This window comes from Topomyia yanbarensis, chromosome 2 (genome assembly GCF_030247195.1).
Source record: "Topomyia yanbarensis strain Yona2022 chromosome 2, ASM3024719v1, whole genome shotgun sequence".
In the NCBI taxonomy this organism is placed as follows: Eukaryota; Metazoa; Arthropoda; class Insecta; order Diptera; family Culicidae; genus Topomyia; species Topomyia yanbarensis.
This window is the reverse complement of record NC_080671.1, coordinates 329007821-329027865: the sequence shown is the minus strand read 5'-3', so window position 1 is coordinate 329027865 and position 20045 is coordinate 329007821. Positions and strand designations below refer to the sequence as shown.

At 42.5% G+C, this 20045-nt stretch overlaps 3 protein-coding genes across 4 annotated transcripts; 1 reads left to right on the top strand and 2 right to left on the bottom strand.

Moving 5' to 3' along the window:
* Positions 1-1043: 1043 nt before the first annotated feature.
* Positions 1044-2847, top strand: LOC131683865 (uncharacterized). The gene is made up of 4 exons (XM_058966223.1): positions 1044-1161; positions 1219-1440; positions 1507-2439; positions 2500-2847. Exons 2-4 carry the CDS (start codon positions 1225-1227, stop codon positions 2845-2847), a joined length of 1497 nt encoding a protein of 498 aa, XP_058822206.1. The 5' UTR covers positions 1044-1161; positions 1219-1224.
* A 495-nt stretch (positions 2848-3342) lies between these two features.
* Positions 3343-10275, bottom strand: LOC131683864 (calponin homology domain-containing protein DDB_G0272472-like). Of its 2 annotated transcripts, none has more exons than XM_058966222.1 (3): positions 10135-10275; positions 9978-10077; positions 3343-5340 (listed from the first exon to the last, which is right to left on the bottom strand). In XM_058966222.1, exons 1-3 carry the CDS (start codon positions 10159-10161, stop codon positions 3479-3481), a joined length of 1989 nt encoding a protein of 662 aa, XP_058822205.1. In that variant the 5' UTR covers positions 10162-10275; the 3' UTR covers positions 3343-3478. The 2 variants fall into 2 exon arrangements, with proteins under 2 accessions (XP_058822205.1, XP_058822204.1); XM_058966221.1 differs by having other exon boundaries at positions 3344-5340; positions 9978-10080.
* Positions 10276-12870: 2595 nt separating this feature from the next.
* Positions 12871-15544, bottom strand: LOC131683862 (uncharacterized). The gene is made up of 2 exons (XM_058966220.1): positions 13001-15544; positions 12871-12918 (listed from the first exon to the last, which is right to left on the bottom strand). The coding sequence occupies exon 1, from the start codon at positions 15541-15543 to the stop codon at positions 13222-13224; it is 2322 nt and encodes a 773-aa protein (XP_058822203.1). The 5' UTR covers position 15544; the 3' UTR covers positions 12871-12918; positions 13001-13221.
* Between the last annotated feature and the right edge of the window lie 4501 nt (positions 15545-20045).

The following is a 20045-nucleotide window of genomic DNA, read 5'->3' as shown; positions in this document are numbered from 1 at the left end:
GGTTCAAGCGAAATCGCCATAACTGGGACGGAACGGAATGTTTTGACGTACGTACAGCACGTGTGAACCAGCGATGCCAGATGTGAAGACATGTCTTCATTTTAAAGACATTTGAAAGGCTGTGAAGACGGGTTTTTCATTTTGAAGACAAATGTGTTTCGGTTGTCTGACCGATTTCTGGAAGAATTCTGGCTCAACATCTAAATCAATTCAGAATCCTGGTCGGTGAAGACAAATGACATTTTATCATGAAATGTGAAGACATTTGAAAAATATGCCTGGTATCCCTGGTGTGAACGCAATGTTCTATATACAGGTCTGGCAAAGATGGCACTTTGGTATTCGTAAGATGAATCTTACATGAGTGGTGTGAGTGATCACAGTATAAATCGACTTGCTTTCGTCACAGCGGTCGTTCCGCTCCCATTGAATCGTGTGACCGATATGGCGTCGACCCGTTGTGCTTCTGGATTCCCTCTAAAAACGGTTGGTTTCAAAATTGTCCAATGAAGGACGTTCGTTGGGCCAATTTTGACAACGTCCAAATAACCGTTCATCAAACGTCCATCGTTGGACCCGTGTTGAACAATTTTGAAACAATTTTTTGGACGTCTCAGTGGGTTGTTTACAAATTTTTGGTTGCCAACACTAGCAAACCGTGTGTTCTGCCACACCTATATATACAACATTGGTGTGAACGGGCACACGAAAAACGCATTTCTTGAGCGTTTTTTTCAAAACGTCATATCTGCAATGAGTTACTCTCTTTGTTTACTTTCTCTTTCGATTTTTACGGCGTCACTAAAACACTTTTCACTTATTTCACAGTACAGATCGAAAGACGGTGGTTTTAACTAGCATATAATGCAAAAAGCTGAGGGATAAATGTTAAAGTAACAGAATTATTAACAGAAGACAAAGTAAACTAAGAGAGTAACTCATTGCAGATATGACGTTTTGAAAAAACGCTCAAGATTTAACTTATCCTGACGAAGCGGTGACGTTCCGTTGATGGAAGCTGATGTATCGTCTGAATCGGGCCTAAGAAGTGCACACTGACACTTGAGTACTTGAACGAAACACTTGTTGTATATTGAATACTGAATCTTGAATTGAATACTTGAACTAAAATAAACGTTACCGGAATCCGGTATAGCTCAGGTAAGGTTTAACGATCAACGTTGTAGTTAGGAAAGTTATGCAAGTTTTTCCCTCCAGATCCAGATGGAGACAAGTCAGGAAATCTTCCTGTCGGTTGATCGGCTTGTTAGTAGAATGAAACTGCCTCCACTGGTAGAAAGTTGCGAGATGATGTGGCCTACCAAACAAGAAATAGATTTGATACTCCCATCGTACGAGGAAGATTTGCTTTCACTAGGCGCGCTGCTGGGAAAGCATTTAGTACTACTACTCGAAGAAGTCCCGGAGAACATGATGAAAGTAAGAAGTTTATTATTCGATTTATTATTCAATTAGAATCCTTTCTGAACACGTTTTCATCAATAGCTGCAAACGTCTTTGATTGCCTGCTGCTATGAATCGACGGCCTTTATTCTATCCGAAGAGATCGGTGAGATTCAGCAAGCTATACGAGATGAATATATCTGGAAACAATTGATGGTTCGATCAGATAGCAAATTGACGGTATCTAGTTTGATTGCGTATTACAGAAAAAGTCTACTGAAAGAAGATTGGTTCTTCCAATTTGGAGACCTCTCAAGCTTCTGGGGCTTCGTATGGGAGTTAATGGCAGTCGATTCGCTGCAGAACTTCATTGATCGAGAAACTGTAGATTTGATTGAGCAAGTATGCTTCAAACTTATGCGATCTAAATCGATTCAGTTGTTCGTTAAGGGAGTGATGATCCTAGAGGAATGCATCTATAAGACACGAAGCTGTTCACTGGTAGACTACGAAAGAGTCTACGAAGAACTGCTGGTTAACACGTGGCGCATGTTTGAAACAGACGAAAGAAATCAACAAATATCCATTGTTCTAGTGGCCGCTCTGTTCGAATGTGTCAAGGTTATGGAAGTGGATCGAAATCAATTGCTAACAGTTATTCAGGATTTTAAACGGTGGAGTAAAACTGACGTTTTGATGGATCTACTACTGCGGGCTTTGGAACGTTCGAAAAGCACCAACAAATCGCTGGCGTTGCTAGAACAAATAATCGTTTTATTGACAGTGGATCATCCCAATATCCAAGTCACTCAACTTTCATCCGAGGAACTTGATGAGTGTAACAATAACAACACTGAGAACTATGCACTCCTCATAATGGATGGAAACGATCTAATCGATCAAACTGCTCCCCGGTGGTGGAAGAAAGTTACTCAATACACACATGGACGCTTTCATCGTTGGACAATGAAACTTCTACAAATGCTGGTCATGGAAGTAGGAAAAATTGAGAATCGCGGGACTCTGCATTTCCAGGTTAGTAGTTTTCTTGCTTAAGTATAGCTTAACAAGATTAACGCATTCATTGAATTGCAGTATCTCGCATGCATCCTATTTTTTATCATTGATTGCCCAGGAGTAGATTTCAAGGAGAGCTCGCCGGAAACGTTTATCAACATTCTTCAGCTGATGGTGAGTTTTCTTGAAAATGGCGCTCAGCAGCTGGATCAAATGCGTGAAATGGCTAAAGAAACCGATGTTACATATCTTAGCTACGTAAAGTTTTTCGTAGCTTGCATAGAGCTGATCAAAGAGTTTGCTGTAACCGTGATTAGGAAAAACAGTAACTTGGCGGCGGAACTGAATGTTTCACCAGATTGTATTTGGAATTCACCACAGTTTGCTTCTTTGGTGGCGGTGTCTGAAAAGTTTCAGTCATGGTGAGTGAGTATATTTTTACAATTCGATTCAGGATCGCCCCTGTTTTCATGTTGGAGCAGGAATAAAGTACTGATTTCGATATTGGATGCTAAATAGCTCATAAGTATTTTTTTCGTTACCGAGTTGGTATATTCATAGACTTTAATTTTTCAACAAAGTTTGCATATTTTATCAATAAATTGTCAGGAATTCAAAAATAATTTCTTGGTTTTTTTGCCGCAAAGTTTGTCGATTTGTCCACAAAATTAATAACTATATTTTTATCCCAATTAAATATTGTCATATTTTGTAGCATTTTCGTGCCTGACATTGCACTACAAGACCGGTATTTAGTCGGCGTAACACTCGTTCAATCTGCAAAGGCTATAAGCCTATGCAGCTCAGAATATGCTGGGTCTGAGGCCAATGTATTGTAGTTAACTTTTGAACCAGTCAATCTGTTATATTGTTATATTTTCGATTAGAGAAACAATTTATAAACAAAGGTTAATAACATAATTATTGCATCTTGGTACAGTTCCATAAATGTACCGAATAATATCGAAACCTTCCAGATATTTGTTCTTGACTAGAATTACTTTCCAGCAAACTATGCATAACATAATGTGCGAAGATTGTTTCGGTTTACGTGTTCTTAGAAAAAGTCGAATCCAGCGCCGCTGTCATCGGCTTCAAGGAAATCGAAAGCTTCGTTATTTTTTTGTGATGTTCCTGAAGGATTCTGTTGCTGGGGGGAACCCAAAAAATCAAAATCTAAATCGCTCCCTGCACTACCATCACCGCATACAGTATTGTTCGGTAATGTTTCACCAGCTGGAGACAATTGGAAGTCGAAGTCACTGCTAGCGCCCCGGGTTTCCATATCGAACGACGATACGCTGCTGGTCAAACTGATTGCATCGTACGAGTCTTTGCCTTTATGTTGGCGGGGCGCTCCAGGTGGAGAAACACTTTCATTCGATCCGTTGTCCCCCTCTGACTGGACGCTCTTCGGATCAGAAAGTTGATCCGCTTCCTGCTGTGCAGGATGACGCTGCAATGGCGGTGAAACGGGTAGATTAGGGTTTTCTACCGCAATGATCTCTTGACGTTTTGATTTGTGCTCTTGCGTCCGAGGCTTTGCATCAGGGAAGACATTTTCTTGTACTTCAACGGACGGGTGTTTGGGTGTAATCTTCTGAACTTGTACAGAAGACGGCGCTGACGAAGGCATCTGGGAGAGCTGATGACGTTCCTTACTAGCCGGTTGTGTATGTGCGGTTAGTCGTTTTTCCGATGAATGATCATGTGGTATGTAAGTCTTCAGAGCACTTGCTGATTCAGGTTGAGACTTGGACGGTTTCGTTCGCTTTGAGCTCTGTTGATTCTGCACACTACAAGTTGGCAGCGCTTTATTGTTATTTAGATCAACTTCTGTTGATTTACGTTTAACAGGTTGTGTTGGTTTCTTCTGTGATGTATGATCAGAATCTGCTTGGGGTTTGACTCGGTTCAATGCCCGTTGATCTGTGGCAATTCCTACTTGCTTCTCGGTTGAAACCCTTTCAGCCTTCTTGGTTGTTGTACCAGTTTTGACACTATTTTCGTTTTGAGAATGCTCCTTAGTAACTTTAGGCTGCTCAGTCGATAATTTGAGAGTTTTCTCTGCGATAGGTAACTTGAAAGCTTTAACAACAGGCTGATTTAGTTGCATTTTAATGTTCAACAGTGCAGCCGCTCTAGGTTTATTCTTTTTCTTATATTTGCGCAACTCGATACATTTCGGACGCTTAAATATATTTTGGGACGTTTGTCGCCTGAAATCAATTTTGTCAGCGAGCGCAGGAAAATCGTTGGGATTTTTGAACGGATCCTGCGCTATGTCCGCGTGTACAATCTTCATTGGCATTAGAACACGTTCTTGCATTTCATTCTCGCGGCGTTTCACTTCTTCCGCTTCCTGTAGGTTTCTTTGTTCAATCTCGTCTTTGAGAAGATTAATTTTAACTTTCATAAGTTCATTGTTCTGTATAATAGTGTCATTATCTTTGTCCCGTGCTTTAATATCTACGTGCAATTTACCGATTTGTACAAACATCGTCGTAATTTCACTCCACTCTTTCTGTTCCTGCTTCCTTTTTGCGATACAGATAGATTCAATTTCTGCACGCGATCTGTCCAACTTGCGTCGCTCCTCCTCCAGTTGTTCGTTGGCTTCACGCAGCATAATCTGTCCTTTAGAATTTTGGAAATGTTGTTGTATTTGCTGATATTTTTGTAATTTTTCTTTCATTTCGCAGATCTTCTGAGCTTTTTGCTCACGCTGTTTTTCTTTTTGGGTTCTGCGATGACACTGTTCGTTCATTGCGGTCATCGCGTACCATATGTTCTGATCAATAATATCTTGCACTTCGATTTTCAGTTCGTCCAGCTTGTGGCACAGCTTTTGCGTTTTCTTCGCCTCATGTAGTGCCCGTTGATCTTCCTGTCTGAGCTGCAGACTGAATTTCTTAATTTCTGAAAAGTAAAAGGTTGCCGTTAGGTCTCGAGTCGTGAAATTTATATGCTGTAGTTGATTTTTGGTTAAGAATTATCCGAAAAGAAAGTGAGAAACAGCAGTGAGAGAAAATTTTTTGCGCAACGAAAGCGTTTTTTCAGTAAAAATTGTCTACATTTCACTTCACATTTTTACACTTCCGCTAAAAAATTGTGGAATTATAGATATAGGTAAACAGTTGTATGTTCTAACCCCAAAGAGGAAGGATTCTTCATAACAGCATGTTTGTAGCACTAGCCCTGCAATTGCGCTGTGTACTAAGCATTTGCTATGAAGTCTGCCGAAATAGAATGTTAATTTCCGAATGTAGTACATAAACAGCCCTGGGCTTCGGTGATGAGCCTTAGGGCGCGTACTCTCGATTGTTGGATGAGAGTGGGAGACCCGAGCAAGTGCTGGTTCATTGATCTTTGAATTTTATGATCAGATCGAGTGTCTAGGCGGACAGCTGGTATTGAAGTTTCCACTTACGAACGGAAGAATGACATGTTGGTTCAGCTGGCCGAGGACTCATTTGATCTTAAGCACGGTAATCAATTCATGAGGGGAGGAGATCAATGGACTGTCATCTATAAGAGGTGATCAGACTTTTTTGTTTTTATCTCTTAACTTTTCCTTAAACATACTGTTCAGCCAATAGACACTGGTGCTTTTATTTCAGTAGCTACAGATTCACAGAGGAATCAAACTTCAAGTTAGAATAAGCCGGGCAAATGAGTGGATCAACAGATGGCTTGCGGGAGCTATTTGGTATACAGATTCAAAGAACTGCTCATGTTTGAAAGAATCAACCCGTTTGCGTGAACCAATTTCCTTGCGAACTTATCAGCCCCCTAAGTGTAAGTAAATCGGGAAACGAGTGAGTCTACAGTTTTGCTTGTGAACTTATTTGGCATACAGATTTCAAAGACCTGTTCGTGTTTTGAAAGAAAGAATCATCCCCTAGGTGTGAATATAAACTGGACATAACTAGTGGATCACCAGTTTACTGTTCTTATTTGAAAAAGAATGAAATATCTCTTATTTTTTAGTAAACGAGTGCGAGTGGATAAACAGTTTACTTGCGAGGGCTATTAGGTTAAAATTAAAAAAAAACCTGCTCATGCTCGAAAACAGTTAGCGCTCAACCTCCGAGTCGAGCAGACGCGTTTAGTATCGCTGGCCATCGGAAGCCGTGCACGAGCTATCATTTTTGAGCTTGTATTCACTCACCGGCAATAGGGCATCGCCGGACCGTTTCGCATTGATTATGCGCATCTACCACGGAAGCCGTCCTATGTAGAGCTTCACTATTTCGTTAATATCGTTCTCGAGTTGCAGTAAAATCAAGTAGTGCAGATTCGAAGCCTTGGTTGTGCGTTTGTTAAAGTTAACAAAGTCGCTGTTGCACAAGCAATCGTCGAAAACCATGACAATGTATACGAAACAGAGATAGAGGGCAGAACTTACAAACTTGGGCTCACGTTGGAGGACGGAGCTGTGGAGGTTAAACTTTACGATCTCTCTGAAGACGTAACGAACGAAGACATTATCGGCTTTCTCCAAGAGTACGGGGACGTACTCTCAATCCATGATATCATGAGGGACGAGAAGAACGCTTTCGGTGGCATCCCCACTGGTGTTCGAGTGGTAAAGATGATGGTAAAAGCAAACATTCCAGCATTTGTCACCATCGACGGCGAAATGATAACCGTATCGTATTACGGCCAACACCAAACGTGCCGACATTGCAACGAATTCGTGTATAGCGGGATCTCATGAATCCAAAACAAAAAACTTCCAGTCCAGAAGCTTGCCGCGGACCAGGCAAACACATCTTACGCAAAGGTCGTAAAACAATCGGCTCGACCGAAGACAGCTCACCAAAAAACCAACACAAGGAAAACAACCGACCAACAAGCCCTCGGTTCCTAAACCACCATCGAAAACAAAACCCGTGGTACCCTCTCAACAAACTGAGACGTTCCCTGTACCATCACCGAGCACGAACAATCGAACACAACGAAATCTCGAGCCCGAACCTCCAGTTCGGCAACCCACCGACGACATCTTCAAAATACCTACCATATTCACTAGTGTAGGAAATACATCGCGCAGGCCTGTGCCAAATGAGCCGAAGAACGATGGTGACGACACAGACCGATCCTCAACTTCAACGAGCAGCTGACGATCGCTACGCCGTCCACCGGGCAATGGGACGGCAACGCGTTGCAACGGTTCGCAGGAGAAAAATCTCGCCTTGTGATGGAGCACGCCAGCTATAACATTGCAACCAATTCAATTTCATCCAAAAACGCTTGTTTGAAATAACTATCCTGGTTTCGTTCCTAGATTCTCAAACGAAAACGTCAATAGAAACAGTTCCGAGACTTCAAGGAATCTAAGGATATGCATTTTTTAAAGTTTTGACTCTGAACGGCTAAGAAATAGGATTTTAAAATATGTAAAACTTGCCATTTTAAATGAGATAACAGTAGAGCCCTTAAATAGTAGCACTCAAACACGTAAGATTGATTTTTAATTCGGCGGTATAAACCTGCGTTGAAGATGTGCTCCTTATGTTATACTAAACACATCCCCTCTTGTTTTCATTTTCTTACTACGTCTATGTTATTCATTGTGTTAGTGAGTGTTATAATGAATCTAAATTAAGATATAGCGATAAAAAGAAAAAGAACATGCCGAATTAAAAGAAAAAAATGAAGACATTAAGTATAGGAGCGTATTAATTGACTGATTTTTTGGTTTACATGAGTAGTGGAAAAGCAAACTAATAGAAGTAAAACAAAAACAGGCAAATGAAGGAGAAGAAAAGAACGGGAGGGACGTATTCTAAGTTGCTTATATTTGGGAACATAGCCACTTTATTTGACGGTTTGGTTCACGTGGATGATAGTTCTTCAAAATTACTAGGCACATTTTGAACATTTGACTTGATATGGTCCCAATACTTTGGATAGTTCACTTAAATTTTAAATTCAATATATTGTGCAATTGAATGATGTTCACTTTAGATTTTGGTTTAAATTGGTATGATCCAAGTACTTTGGCTAATTGCCTTATGTTTTAATGCATTGTGCAAATTGAATATTTATTTGAGATTACATGTAATGAATCATCAACCATAGGATACTGCATCGGTCTGGATCTAGTTGAATTGATAGCAAAAATAGTTCAATCTGCCAGTCGTCAGGGTAGCCCTTCGCTTCTATCCACCACCTGAAGCCCGCGCCGTGTTGCTATTAGATTCTAGGGACCAACAGAATCCAAGGTCTCCAAGCTACAAATCCCTAAGCATAAAAATTTGCAGTCTGGAGTCCACCGCCAAGCACCCGGCACTGAATAAACTTTAAAATCAGCGAGAAAGTTGTGAATCCCCTCCTGGTCCTAAAGAGGAAATAATTTTGTCTTAGGAAAAGAGATATCGGTTCAGCCTAGGAATTTCATACCTTGAACTACCAGCAAAATTTTGGCAATTGTTTCACCAATTTTTTCCATTTTTTTTCGCTCTGAGCCACATCTTTTTCACACCTCTCATGGCCATCCGTTCACAATCCGAAACAAGAATTAGTGATTTAGAAGATAAAATTAATATGTATTGTTCATATTTTGGTTTGAATTTTGTCCAACTTTGACATTCGAAAACACAATGGGATTTTATAAAAACAAAGATTATTGCGCATACACTTTATAAACTATAGGGTATTAATTAACGTTCTCAGAAGATCAGAAGTTTGAAAAAGCCTTTATTGTATAACAAGTATGATCCTGAAATGTGTTGTTTTCGCGTATGAAATTTCATGCGCTAGGACATAATGGGTTAAACGCGCCCTGTCGATGCTCTTGTTTGATGGCTATCGGAATTGCATTCCAGCTTGATGTCCCGTGAACTAGCACACTTTTGCCATTGGATGTCGTATGGTTGGGAACAATGAAACTAGCGGAGCGTACCTGTTGGCCAGGTTGTATGTGCTGCATGATGTAGCCAGGTAGGGACTTCTCATATGCCCGTTTCAAGAATATGAGAAGAAGACGTATATGTATATAAGAACAAGACGCATTCACTCAAAATCCGAAATAAAAAATTGTAATTGAGATTTTATTAGTTTTAAGACAAACTATTTTTCAGATCAAAGAAAAAATTGTGCTAGGTACTTAGTCCAGTTTAAAATTAACCCATAATACGCATGAAGATAAAAATTATCTTTAGCGGGATCATTTTTGCAAAATTATACCAAGAGACTCTTTCTCAGAGTTTAAAAATAATTATGCCAATCTGCAGCCGTTTTGGGGGGCCTTATTCTCATAGTCACGTCACCTAGTGAATAGAAGGAAATTTTCTTCTAGTCACTGGGTGAGAATAGGGCCCCAAGTTTGAAGTCGTCTCAAAATTCTTCCAAATGTCCGTTACAATAAACGTCTTTTATACCAATTGATCCGCTTTTGTCAAGCATATTCAATAAGGTAGATTCTACATAGAATGTATCTCATAGAAGCGCATTCAGACAGTAAACAATATTAAAAAATTCAGTCAATTTGGTAATATTTACAAAAATAATTTTAAATTATACTGCGTTTTTAGATAGCTTTTACTTACCAGCTGCGATCTTATTAAAATCGTCAACCTCTCGTTGCTTCAGAAGCAAGGTTTTTCGATATTCAAGCTGTTCCTCATAGGAAGTCTCTTCTTGAGATACCTGCTGTATAAATTTTATTTAATTGCTCATATTGCTTTATGATAAAATAAGAAATACCTCTACAAGCTTCATTAATTCGTCCATTGTAATATGCTCACTATATATGAATAATTATAAAAGAATGGTAGCTTACAAAATTTTAATACGCAACCGAGCCGAAAAATGTGTTGAGAAAATTTTTGCTATGCATATTTTGGCAATTCCCTACAGGAAAGTGAAAGTGACAAAAACGTAGAAGGCGTAGACACAGGGTGGCCAACTCGTTTTTATATTTATAATTTGCACTGAAAGTTTACCGTATTTCGGTTCATAAATAATATTCATAAAGCTTTATGAAATAAGTCGGAATCCTGTTTGGCTCTAATAAGAATCGAGCGAGACTTGTGAATATGAAAAACGTCAAACGCAGCACGTTGAAATTGTTAAATGCCGTCAGTCCGTTAGAATAAGTAAGACAAAATGAGAGCGCTGTCCCAGATATAAAATGATTGTTTTGAAAGATGGAACACATCGGCGAAATTGAAAACAATCACATCCCGAAGAGAATTTTACAGTAGCGTTTACCCAAATACAAAGAAGCAAAAATCGATCATGTCCATATGAGCCTGCCTAGTCCTAGTTTTCCGTTCTAAGTTTATAACTGATTCGCTCTAGAATACCTATCCGTTTTTCAATTTCATTGCTTTCGTTTCTCTTAGTCTCAAATTTGCCGAAAATAGCCAACAAAATCGATACACAAGAATCTTATGTCGTTTTTCATTGAAAAACACCGGGGCAGTGGATTGCCTGATTTTGCACTTTCTAACAGTAGTGGGAATGAAACACGTCTAGTGGCCTGCTCTTCTGCTAGAAAATTCAACACCAGTGCAATCCACCACCCCGGGGGTTTTCAATGAAAAACCCCATTAGCAACCGCTTCCGCAAATGAAATTGCACTGCATCACAATCACACGATTTGTTTTACAATTAATGCCCTAATAAAAAATACAAGAACATTAACCCATATAGCGATTCCACATATATGTATAATAAACCTCGTATTACACAATTACATATTAACTCTTGAATAGGGCTAATAAGATAACTAAGACTAAGACTTTTAATTTACTGATTTCTCTTATAATGTGCTTTCAACGCAGAAAACATTTTAAATTGCTTCTACGAAGGGTGAAGATGTGGGTTAATGCTTGGGTTAATGTGTATTTCTGTTGAAATTACCTTTGGCTGCGGAATAATAAATTTGTTCACAAAAATCACTTCAGCCCCTTGAAGAATTAGTATTGAATTATGCTCGATTGGACTTTTTAATAAGGTATTTTTTTATTTGGCTTACTCTATTCGTCTATTTTCCTTTATTCTCTTTGAGACAATCCATAAATTATTCTGTTTGCAGTTAGAAATCTACACGTTGTATTTGCGCTAAGGGACCATTCATAAATGACGTAGCATTTTTTGAGCGATTTTTAATACTCCCCTCCCCCATCGTAGCATTTCGTCACAATCTTCTAAATACCCCCTGGTAATTACGTAGCTTGACGGTAACTCTACCCCCCCCCCCCCCCCCTTATCCCCGCAAAATTTAAAAATAAATAAAATGCGATGATAGTTAAAAAAGCTACGTAGCATGACAAGACCCCCTACCCCCCTAACGTCACACATCATCACAAAATACAAAACTCTCCCCTCCCCCATATTATGCTACGTCATTTATGGATGGTCCCTAATAGATTTTACTCTTATTTTCAACGTGGACAATTAATGTGCATCGTGTGTATTGTTTGCCAATCACAGCTGTTGATAGGTTTCCCCTGGGACGGGACATGCGAAGACGGTCTTCTTTTTCCCTCTCGGTTTTGTTATTATTTTGCAAGGAAAAGTTCGCTCACAATATAATTTCAAGCAAAGGTCAATGATAGAGCTGTGCACATGAGGTACAGAGTTGTGCCGATGATGTACGGAAAATGATGTAGCTTTCACATGACATAAATTATGTTATCATTCATATGAATAATCTGATTATAGCTTCATTATCCGTAATTTTCAAGTAGTAGAGTTTTGTACCTATTTTTATCTAGAGACATTACTTTTTACCTAGAGCCGAAAATTAAAAAAAAAAAACTGTTTTCAAGAATTTTGAATTTGTCTTGTCATAGACTAATAGATCGCAATCGATTAATCAATTTCACCGGTCTGATATAAACAGAGCAATTGCATAACCTTTCTGCTGAGAAAGTTAAACTAATTTCTACGCACACATTATTTTCCACAAATTTGAACGAGAGACGCAATGTTTCATAAGTTGATTCAGTTGTTATTTTTGCTATGGCAACCCAAAATAAGAGGAAAAGGGGCTTCTAGTTCTCGATTTTCTGTACTCCTCCCTGCGGGAAACGCGGAGACAGGTAACTATAATTATTTAACAGAACTTTGTTGGCTGTTTTTGAATTGACAGAAGTGTGTTACCACGGCTCTCAGAAGCGAAGCTTGCTACTCCGCGAATTCTGCGATGACGTCAGAGAAATCGTTGAGATAAACAGACGGATTTCTAGAAAGTTGATAATTGAAAATATTTAAACTCTTACGGTGAAAAAAAAACAATGTGCAACGAATTCTTGACGTAATTTACGCCATAATTACACTAGACACCAGAGGTAAAAATGTTCCCGAAGTCGGAACAAACACCGTTCTTTTAGTTGATTACTGCACAGCTAAAAGGCTGTAATTTATTGAATTTCATTAGTGGTAATTGGTAAGTATTTGTATGTGTGTTTGCTTGCATTTACAGTGTTTCCCTATCTTTTCAGGTTCCTGTTTTACAGTGGAAGGATACTCCAGTGTATTCTACAAAGGTTAACGGTAAGTTTAGGTTAGGTTTTAGTGGTAAGTAATAAATCTAGGTAAGTATTAGTTTGTAATTTCATACCTGAATTCACTTTCTAGTCTCTGCTTTTTAATTAGGTTTCCACTTGTGTGGCTAATATAGTGCAACGTATAATAACTACTATTAATTTAATTACAACTCGCGACAGAACTGTGATTGTACGGAAAAACGTGAGTTGGATTACTTTTGTCACTTCGCTATCAATTCTGCTGACTAATTATGTTGATCATCTGTCAAAGCGCTCGCACTGCCTGGTCGTGATGTTAGGTTAGCGAGGGATAGGACATATGGTTCACCAGTGACGCGCCATAACAAGGGGTATCGGCGACATCCCCCGACCCGTGAACCATTACCGGTCCCGCAGCGGCTTCATCCGACTTCTGGTTACAGCTTACGACGTCCAGAACAGCGAGCTTTACAGCAGGTCTCTCGAACACACCTCTATTAGTCTGTACTGTTGCGCGTCTCACCTGTCCGGACTTATCCGGGAAGGTTTCCAGGATGCGTCCTCGTTCCCAGCGGTTCCTCGCATGTTCGTCGACTATGACGACTAGATCGCCAGGTTCCAGGGGCTTCACGGTATCGAACCATTTCACCCGCCGTGTCAACATTGGGAGATATTCCCGGATCCACCTTCGCCAGAATTCGTTTCCAATGTGCTGGGCCAGCTTCCAGCTGTCCCGAAGAACGTTTCCTGTGATCGCAGGTTCGCTTGCTGGTTGCTTGATTCCGTTCGACCCATGTAACAGGAAGTGGTTTGGTGTGAGTGCCTCCTGATCTGCAGCTTCCAGGGGAACATAGGTTAACGGTCGCGAATTCACAATACCTTCGGCCTCCAGCATGATCGTTTCTAATACTTCGTCGCTAGGATGACGGGGACTGTCAGAAACAGCTTTCATTGCGACTTTCACTGACTTGACCATGCGCTCCCAGGGTCCCCCCATGTGCGGGGCTGCAGGAACGTTGAAGTGCCACTGAGTGTGTGCGTTGGTGAATGTGTTGGCGCAGTCTACGACGATCTCTTCAAGTTTCTGTTTTTCTTCCGACAGCTGGCGATTGGCTCCGACAAAGTTAGTGCCATTATCGGAGAAAACCTCCAGCGGCGCACCCCGTCGGGCCACGAATCTCCTAAAGGCCATCACGCAGGACGATGTTGAAAGACTGTGTGCTAGCTCCAGATGAACCGCCCGTACCGTAAGACAGGTAAACAAGCAGATCCATCTTTTCACCAGACTGCGGCCGACTTTGACTTCGAAGGGCCCCATGTAGTCGACGCCAACGTACGTGAACGGCCGGACGAATGGGGTTAGGCGTTCCTTCGGAAGTGGCGCCATCTGCGGCGGCACTGGAACAGCTTTCTGTACCTTACAGTACTGACAACTCCTGCCAACTTTACGTATTAGCATTCGAAGCTTCGGAATGTAAAACTTCTGGCGTAGTTCGTTGTACACAGTTTCTCCGTTGGCGTGAAGGAACCGTTGGTGGTAGTAATTCACCAGAAGAAAAGTTATGCGATGTTCCCTCGGCAATACTACGGGATACTTTGCCGCGTACGGAATATGCGGCGCGTTTCCAATCCGACCTCGTACCCGCATGACTCCGTGCTCGTCGGAAAAAGGGAGCAGCGAACGCAGTGAACTCCGTTTGTCAACGCTGCCATCGATTTTTAGTTGATGAATCTCTTCACTGTATGCCTGCGATTGAGCCTGACGCCAAAGGGTTTCTTCTGCCTTTACGAAATCCTCTTGATCTGGATTTTGTCTTCGGTGTTTACTATTCCCAATCTGCTTCCAGCTTCTTATCGCCCGATGAACGTAGGCCATCGTTCGAACTAAACGATTCCAATTTGAAAAGCGTTCGATGTCTACGATCTCCTCCGACGTCAGATGTACAGCTACCATTTGTATTTCTTCGATTGACGCATCTACTTCATCTACCTTGTTTGATTGCTTTGGCCACTGGTCTTTCGCATTTCGTAGGAACCCGCCTTGAAACCAGCGACTATTCGGATCAAACGATGGTCCTGAATTCCACTTGGTGGCATCATCCGCTACGTTGAGCTTCGAAGGTACGTGGTACCACTCATCTACGCTGGTGAGTGAAAGAATTTCGCCGACTCGGAATGAGACGAACTGGTGATATCGGCGACTGTCCGAGCGAAGCCACGCCAGAACTGTACTGGAGTCCGTCCACAGGTAGCGTTTATGTATGTTGAGAGTGAGTGCCGAACAAACGTTGTGCAGCAATCGTGCTCCCATCATAGCAGCTTGTAGCTCCAAGCGCGGGATGGAGAGCGCACGAAGTGGTGCGACTTTAGTTTTTGCTGCTACTAGCGAACACCAACTACCGCCGCTGTTTGCCATCCTCAGATACACTACACACGCGCATGCCGCTACGCTAGCATCCGTGAACACGTGAATCTCGATTTCGTCCACCTCTGGCGTTGTAGAATTCTCGAAGAAGCAACGCGGTACTTGCACTTCATCAATCGTCTCGTACAGCTCGATCCACCTACTCCACAGATCATACAGTTGCTCTGATATGGGCTCGTCCCAATTTGTTCCCGTTCTCCAAATCTCTTGCATTAAGATTTTTCCCTGTACTACGAAATGCGCCACAAATCCCAAAGGGTTCATCAGCTTCATCACGATTCGTAGCACCTGTCTCTTCGTTGGAACTGTTTGGTCACTGCCCAAAACGTCTACGACCCCATATCGGTCGAAGGTGAAGTGATCCGCTGATGGAACCCACACTACACCTAAGACGCGCTCATACGTGTGATCGTTGTCCAATACTAGTGACTTACTGTCCGGCGAACTAGTTTCCCCAAGACGATCAAGAACCTCCTGCGAGTTGGACATAATTTTGCCGAATTCGAACCCCGCTGCTGCGTGGATAAACTGCACTTGTTTGACAAGCTGTACTGCTTCTTCTACCGAGTTGACACTGTCAAGGAAATCATCCACGTAATGGTTGTAGATGATTGCGTTTACCGCTCTGGGGTATGATTGCGCGTATTCGAGAGCATTTTTGTTCTTCACGAACTGAGCCGTGCACGGGGAACTGGTTGCCCCGAACATAGCGACGTTGATTGTGTATATCTGAACTTCATCCGACGGACAGCTACGCCATACAAAGCACTGTGACCACTTGTCTTCCTCCCGGATAAGAATTCTCAGGAACATCTCTCGGATATCGGAGCATACTGCTATCTTGCCTTCCCTGAATCGCAACAAGACGTTCACTAGCGATACGAGTAGATCCGGGCCCTTGAGAAGCATGTCGTTGAAAGCAACTCCACAAGCCTTCGCGGCCGCATCCCACACCAGTCGGATTTTGTTTGGTTTCTTGGGATTCGTCACCACCCCTAACGGGAGGTACCACACTCGCCGAGGGTTTGCGTTCGCCATCTCTGCCGATGATACTTTGCAGACGTACTGCTTCTGTTCGTAGCTCTCAATTTGCTCGTTGACTTTCTTACGCAGCTCGGGATCTTTCGCCAGTCGTTTCTCCAAACCTTTCAAACGGCTGATCGCCATTTGGTAGCTATCCGGGAAGTTCACGTCTTCTTTTCGCCAAAGCAAACCCGTCTCCATTCGACTTCCCTTTCGTACCGTAGTTGCCTCAAGAATACTGCGTGCTCGCTTGTCCTCCTCGGATTCCAACTGCTGCACGGAAGCAGCATCTTCAACTGCGAAGAACTTTCGCATTGAATCGTGTAGGTCGCTATTCGTTATCTCTCCGCAAGTATGGACGTGCACTTGTTCAATTGAACCTTCAGTTCCGTTATTTCTCCCGTACACGCACCAACCAAGCCGAGTCTTAGCTGCTACTGGTTCGTTGCTGCTGCCTTCACGGGTCTTCAAACTTGTTAACAACCGTACATGTTCAAGTCCGATGATCATGCCGGGCTTTGCATCGGTGTAACTGGCCACAGGAAGGCCTTGAAGATGCGGGTACGTATTCGACAGCTCTGTATAGTCCAACGTTTGACTTGGAAGGCCTAATTCCCGCACCGTGCGTACGTTGGCTAGTTGAAACGTTTCCCTATGTCCATTACCGGATATTTTCACGCTCATTCGCTTTGAAGTCTTCTCGTGCCTGCTAATCTTGCCGGTCCAACTCAACCACAGGTTATCAGGTTCACCTTCTATGCCCAACTGTGCTGCGATTCCTTCCTCGAGTAGTGTACATGACGACCCATCGTCCAAGAATACGAATGTTTCTACTTGTTTCCCGTCTCCGTACAGTGTTACTGGCAGGTAGCGGAACAGTGAAAATGATTTCGTAGAATGGTGATTTTGGTGAACAATCTCTCCAGACCTTGAACCGTCGGAAGTATCGCTACGATTACTATGCAGCAGCATATGATGTCGAACGCGGCACCCGTTTACCCCGCATTCCTTTTTTGAACGACACGGCCATTTACTATGCGGGATTAAACACAGTCGACATAGGTTTTTCTGCCGCATCACCTTCCATCGGCCTCCGATGTCCAATGATTTAAAGCGAGGACAGTTTAGGATCAGATGACTGTCTTCCTCACAATAGGAGCACGCTTTTGACGTATGTCCTTTTATCGCAAACTCCTTCGATACGCTTGGTGGTTCGTTCGCATGAGTGAAAAGCTTCTCCTTCGGCTTTGACTTCTCCGCTCTCTGTGGCTGGTGGTAGTTCTGGACAGAACTCACATCGATACTCAACTCGGAAGCCAGATTTACTAATCCCGACATGAAACTGTTGAATGTCGCCAAGTTGACGTTCGCAAACGCTTGCTTGAATGTACCCCATTGCATCTTCAGTGAGGTGGGTAATTTATCGATCAACTCCTGGAGCAACATTGGATTCCACAAATGTGCTTGCTGATCAGACAGAATGATATGATCGACAAGATTTTGAATTGCCAATCCGTAGGCAACGATCGAGCTCAGGTTATCCGACTTTGGCGGCGGAACATTTCTCACCTTCTTCAGAAGAGAACTTATTAAAATCTCTGGTCTACCATACAGCTTATGTAGCGTTTCCATCACGTAGGGTACAGATGCTGGCAGGAGTAAGCGACTTCTAACTGCTTCCAGTGCTGCCCCTCCCAAACTACGCTGTAATCTGGCTAGATTTTCAGCGTCGGAATATCCGCAGACCTCCGTCGTGTTTTTGAAAGAACTGTGGAACATAGGCCAATCCTGAGGATCCCCGCTAGACCTCGGCAATTCGCGTGGCATTACTTGTCGAGCTGCTAATTGCGCACTATTTGGCCCTACACTGGCCGAAAGACTGTTCCCATTCCCGTGGAATCCTAAAGATGGTGGTACTATCGAGGGTACGATTTCCGGCCTCAGCCCGGGATACGGAACACTTGTCGGTGGAAGCGGATTCGGATACTCAGTGTGTATATTTACATTATTTGAAATTCTGGAGTTTGGTATTAAGATTGGATTCCGTGGTACGACACCGTCATACTGCCACTGGCCAGCAGAAGAGACAAGAGGATTCTTTGGAACGATATATAGTGGATCGGTATTAATCGAAGTTGGCAACTGTGACGAACTGTACGCGACTGTAGTCAGATACTGTTCCTGGTTTCCATAAAAACTACTAGAAACATACGGCATCGCCGGAACCCTCTCGGCTACACTCGACAGTGTGACGGTCGTTCCTGGGTACGAGTAAACCGGTGCTGTACCAGGACAAACCAGAGAATTTCGAACTCCTGCAAGAGTCACTTTAGGAACTGTCAACATGGGCCCGATTGTCGATGCAGCACTCGTCGGCGCGTGGAAGTCCGACGTGACTACACTTCCACCTACTGCATCCCCTGTTATTCCTGGAACTGTAGAGGTCGCTTTTTCTGGCATCGATACGACCAACGACTCGAAAGATTTAGTCAAAGCACTGACACTCCCACCAGGAACTGGAATAGTCGGATCAGGATGAAGCTTATCCGAATTCAAGGAAGCAAGCTTGTTCGAAACAGAGATTGTTGTTGTTGGTACTACTACTACGCGATCCTGTTTGCTAACAGCCGGTACTGACAGGGTAGCTTTCTGTTCAGACGCTGTTGGTTTCAACTTACCAACCTCGTCCACTTGTGCTCCCTTATTAAGCCAGTTCTCCATCTTTTCGCGCTTCTTTTTGACACTGACCCCGCTTTTCCTACTTGCCGAATCATTTTCATCGCCGATTTGCAACAGCAAATCGTATCTCTGCTTCAAGTATTCCTGTTCCTCTTCGATTTCCTTCAATTTGGCTGCTTCTTCCATTTTCCTGGTTTTAATTTCTTCTTCCGCACGCATCTTTTTCAGCTTCCGTTGCTCTTCTAGAAGTTGTAAACTGAGATGCAACCTCTGCGACGCTCGACTGCTCTTGCTGACGGATGACTCGTTGAATGACACACCCGACTTCGACGCACCATCCCAGTCTGCCAGACAATTGCTACACTTAAAACTTCTATCCGGTTCAGCAATGGATTCGCTGACACCGGCGCACTGGAAATGGATCCACGACTCGCACATATCGCAACACACCATATCGTCATCCGCATCGGCACGGTCGCACCTTTTACAGTGCCTGTCATTGCCTTCCGGTTTCGTATTGTCACGTTCTTCTGACATCTCGAGAAACGGAGCAACTCAACTGTGTTAATTTACACCAGCCCGGTTGGGAAACTATACGGGACTCGCGACTGAATGACGGAACTAATTGTCAACAGTTCTACTCAAACGATCAAAACCAATGCACTCTCAAACCTTATAGATTGGCTCGTTTCCCGGCGGTGTATCTTTTCCCGGTTATAGGATATCGGTTGGAGGAACTTCCAAGGGTAGCAACAAGGGGCGTGACACTTCTAATAACTTATAAATTATTATACAATTATACTGTTTTTGTAGATTTATAGACGATTATAGAATAGCATTATAATTTTATAGACAGCTTATATTTATACAACTTTCGAACTTGTTTTCGAACTTATTCTCAGTGTGCGGTGAATTTGTGAGAGTTGTCACTTTATTGTTTACATTGAAATCAAGTGCATAACTAAAATTTAAAAATCAGCTTTGTTAGAGGCCGCATTCGGATTATTGTGGCT

Excerpts from the sequence above, each read along its gene's own strand:
- LOC131683864 (XM_058966221.1), bottom strand. The coding sequence starts at position 10,161 with ATGGACGAATTAATGAAGCTTGTAGAG. Across the intron at positions 10,081-10,134 it reads AATTAATGAAGCTTGTAGAG|CAGGTATCTCAAGAAGAGAC; the intron begins GTATTTCTTATT and ends AAATTTATACAG. Across the intron at positions 5,341-9,977 it reads TTTTAATAAGATCGCAGCTG|AAATTAAGAAATTCAGTCTG; the intron begins GTAAGTAAAAGC and ends TTTACTTTTCAG.
- LOC131683865 (XM_058966223.1), top strand. The coding sequence starts at position 1,225 with ATGGAGACAAGTCAGGAAATCTTCCTGTCGGTTGATCGGCTTGTTAGT. Across the intron at positions 1,441-1,506 it reads TCCCGGAGAACATGATGAAA|CTGCAAACGTCTTTGATTGC; the intron begins GTAAGAAGTTTA and ends TTTCATCAATAG. Across the intron at positions 2,440-2,499 it reads GCGGGACTCTGCATTTCCAG|TATCTCGCATGCATCCTATT; the intron begins GTTAGTAGTTTT and ends ATTGAATTGCAG.
- LOC131683862 (XM_058966220.1), bottom strand. The coding sequence starts at position 15,543 with ATGCAAGAGATTTGGAGAACGGGAACAAATTGGGACGAGCCCATATCA.